This window comes from Microtus ochrogaster, linkage group LG4 (assembly GCF_000317375.1).
Source record: "Microtus ochrogaster isolate Prairie Vole_2 linkage group LG4, MicOch1.0, whole genome shotgun sequence".
NCBI classification, from domain to species: Eukaryota; Metazoa; Chordata; class Mammalia; order Rodentia; family Cricetidae; genus Microtus; species Microtus ochrogaster.
Genome location: NC_022030.1, coordinates 63,925,151 through 63,928,509, shown reverse-complemented (window position 1 = coordinate 63,928,509; position 3,359 = coordinate 63,925,151). Strand labels below are relative to the sequence as shown.

The following is a 3,359-nucleotide window of genomic DNA, read 5'->3' as shown; positions in this document are numbered from 1 at the left end:
TCTCTCTCTCTCTCTCTCACACACACACACACACACACACACACACACACACACACACACAGAGAAAGAGAGATAAATGCATTTTAAAAAAATGTAGGAGGCAAAGAAGGACTGACAAAGTTTCCCTAAGATGTCACATAAAATGAGTTGTTGTGTTCCTTATTGATCTTACCATCAAGGGTATGGTACACGTGAAGTCCTGCTGGCACACGCTTCGCAACACTAAGAACCATGTCTCCTTCCCAAAATTCCAATAGCTAAAGAATATTAAGAGTGGGAAAACAATGAGCTCCAACATGTGAGTAGTGCAAATCCTGACTCAGGAAGAAGAGCAAATGAACAGTCCCATCCCTGACCAACACCAGTATTCTATAAATAAATATCATTTGAGAAATTATTTAAATCCAAAGATGTTGACTGTATCCATTATGGACTAAAGAATTTGATGCAAAAGGAAAAACCCCAATAGCCATCTAGACAATCTTATTCAGTGTAAGGACTGCTTTTCTTAGAAAGCAAACTGCTCAACAAGCCAGCCTCTGAATTTCTGCCCCAAAGAGCTATGGTTTTGCTTAGAAAAGCAACACTGGCTCCAGCCCACATGCATGCTCCAGGGTGCTAGGAAGAAAAGCCCTACTCTAAATTTAAAATGTCACTTTTATTTTGGGCTAGAGTGTAGCTCAGTGGTACAGTATTTGCCTAGCTTGCATGAGGACCAAAGTTTGATCCCAGCCCCCTTCCTCCCCTCCGCCGTAAGCATAGGATCTGTTAAATACTAGATGGCCAGAGGTTTATTAAGTTTCTACATCTAAGCCAGGGACTGTAGGAACTGCACCGGATTAATATCAGAACGAGATTTCTATTCTAGGTTTCTTCATAACATTGTAAGATATTTCTTGTAAAAAACCAAGGCATGTTGTATTAGAAGATGTTTATAAGAGTCATTTTCATTGCCAATTTTCTGGTCCCTCATCATCAGCTTATATCTGAGGTAACAGTTTGCAGAGATGTGTGCTTGAAATACTAGACAGCAGAGAAAAGAGAGCACAGTACCTAAGAGACAAGTCAAAGCCCCAAGTCTCTGGGCTTTAATCTGCCAGAAGTGACTCAGAAACGAACTTTACTGCAGTTCAGACATATACAGGATTCTAAGGGGCCTGCAACTGAAGCAGCATGTACACTACCTGTAAACCAGTTGAAGAAAGAAAGATAATAGTTTGCTTTTCTTAGGTGAAAAGAAAAAGCTAATAATTTTGGTGATAGATACAAATTTTAGAGATTTCATTTAAATTATTTTTTGGGCACCCTTGCCCTAAATTTACATTTTCTTCTTTTTCTTCCTGTTTTTTAAGATAAGAGTCTCAATAAAAAAAAGTCTCAAACTTCTTGTGTAGTTGAGGCCAACCTTGATCTTCCTGTTTGCATCTTAAAAATATGGGGATTATAGACACATGCCACTAAGCCTGGCAAGAATTTACATTTCTAAATCCTTTGATCAGGCAGTAGTGTGGGGTAAGATAGTGGGGGTAAGGGCAGGACACCAGCTAGAAGAAGGTCCTAGCCCTACCATGCCAACTAGATGTCTGTGCATATACAACATTAGATGTTGTAAGATATAATTTCTTTATTTCCAGAATGGAACTGGTTTGCCTTGGTGAGGCTGAATGAAGAGCCAAAAGAAATGTTTAGGAAAGTTATCATACGTACAAATGAGGAACATCTCCACTGTCCTGTGACTGAAACACAGGCAAAGAAATGATCTGGAGATGAATACTAGATGAAAACCCCTGTGTGGTAAATCACACCTGTAAATCCAACACTCAGAAGGCTGAAGCAGAAGGGTTACTGTGAGTCTGAGGCCATCATGGGCTATAGTGATACCATCTCAAAACCACAGAAACACTAGCTAAATCTAACAAAAGGATCTACTTAGTACGTAGGGCTTGCCTAGCATGTTCACACCAGAACAACAAATATGAGCACTAGCAGTCAAGCAACCTAACGCCAGAGAATACAAAACTAGTTATCTTCATTTGTTCAGTGGTTCTTAAGTATTAGGCTCAACATTTCCTCTTATTTCTTTTGAAAAGAAATTTTCTTTCATTTATTTCCTGAAAGTAGAGATGACGTTACTTTGTCGTCTATCAGGCTCAATTAGTCATCTCAAAAGCTGCTGAAAAATACACAAAAAAGTATTTCTGAAGACTTACAAATACCAGCAATGGTGGCACAAACCTGTGATCCCAGTAATTAGGGGGCTGATACGGGAGGATTGTAGTTTCATGTCCAGCCTGGTCTTTACAGTGAGATACTATCTAAAACCAAATCAAACCTACTGCTCAACCAACTGAACAAAAAACAACAACAGCAAAATCACAGAGAAGGTTTGGTTTATCCTGCTATGCACTAGAAGATACAGGATTTTCCTATGGAGCTTTGGAAAAGTTGTCACTTAATAAAATGAAATGAAAACAGTCTGTCGAAATGGACTTTAATGTTTCTGTTAAGAGAAAAATAAGAATTACCTGAAATATTGACTGACGGAGATCTCCTAAAGTTTTTCTTTTATCAAAGGTTAAATCCCACACACTTTCTGTCTGAGAGATTGCAGGATGAAGAGCCCCATTGAAGAAACGGTAGTGAGGACCCAGATGGAGATGCAATTCAAAATTATTGTTTGCAGAGTCACATTCTGCCCTTTAGAGACATAAAAAACATACATACATGATGTTTTTGTAATATTCTACCTCAAACCAAAAAATATTTGCCTTACCATACAAGCAAGCTCTCTATTCTACTGTGGTAACATCTTTTTCTTCTGCCAAAATGATTCATTTTGGCTTTTCAACACACAGCACACATTCAGTGGAACTGCATCATGAATTCTAAGAGATGAATTGTTTTCATAGAGACTAAACACTGTTAGCCATCTCCAGTGCTGTCACTCCCAGGGACAGAATGCTGGATGCCTACACACATGTTCACAGGGGATTCCTAACTTCCACTAGGCTCCCAAGGCTTTCTCAGAAGATGCTGACAGCTGTTAGAAGATCCTTCCCAGTGTCTGTTTCCAGGCTGAAATCCTGAGTGAATGGCTATTTCCTGTTCCTTTCTGCCTGCACTCAATTGACTCAAAGCCTGGCATCAAACTTGTACTCTTAGGCAGAATGATCAGTGCTGGGCTGGAAGGAGGCTGTCACCAGACTCGGTACTTCAGATGCATTCTAAGTTGGTCAACAGGAACATTCAATTTTTCAATGGCCATACTAAGGACTTTAGTTTTTGCTGTTTTGTTTTTATTTCTTTTCTTTTCTTTTTCTTTTTCTTTTTTTTTTTTTTTTTTTTTTTTTTTTTTTTTT

General features: G+C 38.8%; 1 protein-coding gene across 5 annotated transcripts in view; it reads right to left on the bottom strand.

Annotated features, from left to right (window-relative positions):
• Positions 1 to 3,359, bottom strand: part of Usp40 (ubiquitin specific peptidase 40) — an 85,699-nt gene that overhangs the window by 35,611 nt on the left and 46,729 nt on the right. For all 5 annotated transcript variants that reach the window (XR_003378179.1, XR_003378180.1, XM_026786255.1 and 2 more), the window contains exons 13-14: positions 2,526 to 2,697; positions 173 to 257 (exon numbers count right to left, since the gene is read on the bottom strand). Coding sequence is in view for 3 of the 5 variants with exons in the window: in XM_026786255.1 (XP_026642056.1) it covers positions 173 to 257; positions 2,526 to 2,697 (257 nt within the window). In the remaining 2 variants the exon portion in view is untranslated. The remainder of the gene's footprint in view (positions 1 to 172; positions 258 to 2,525; positions 2,698 to 3,359) is intronic.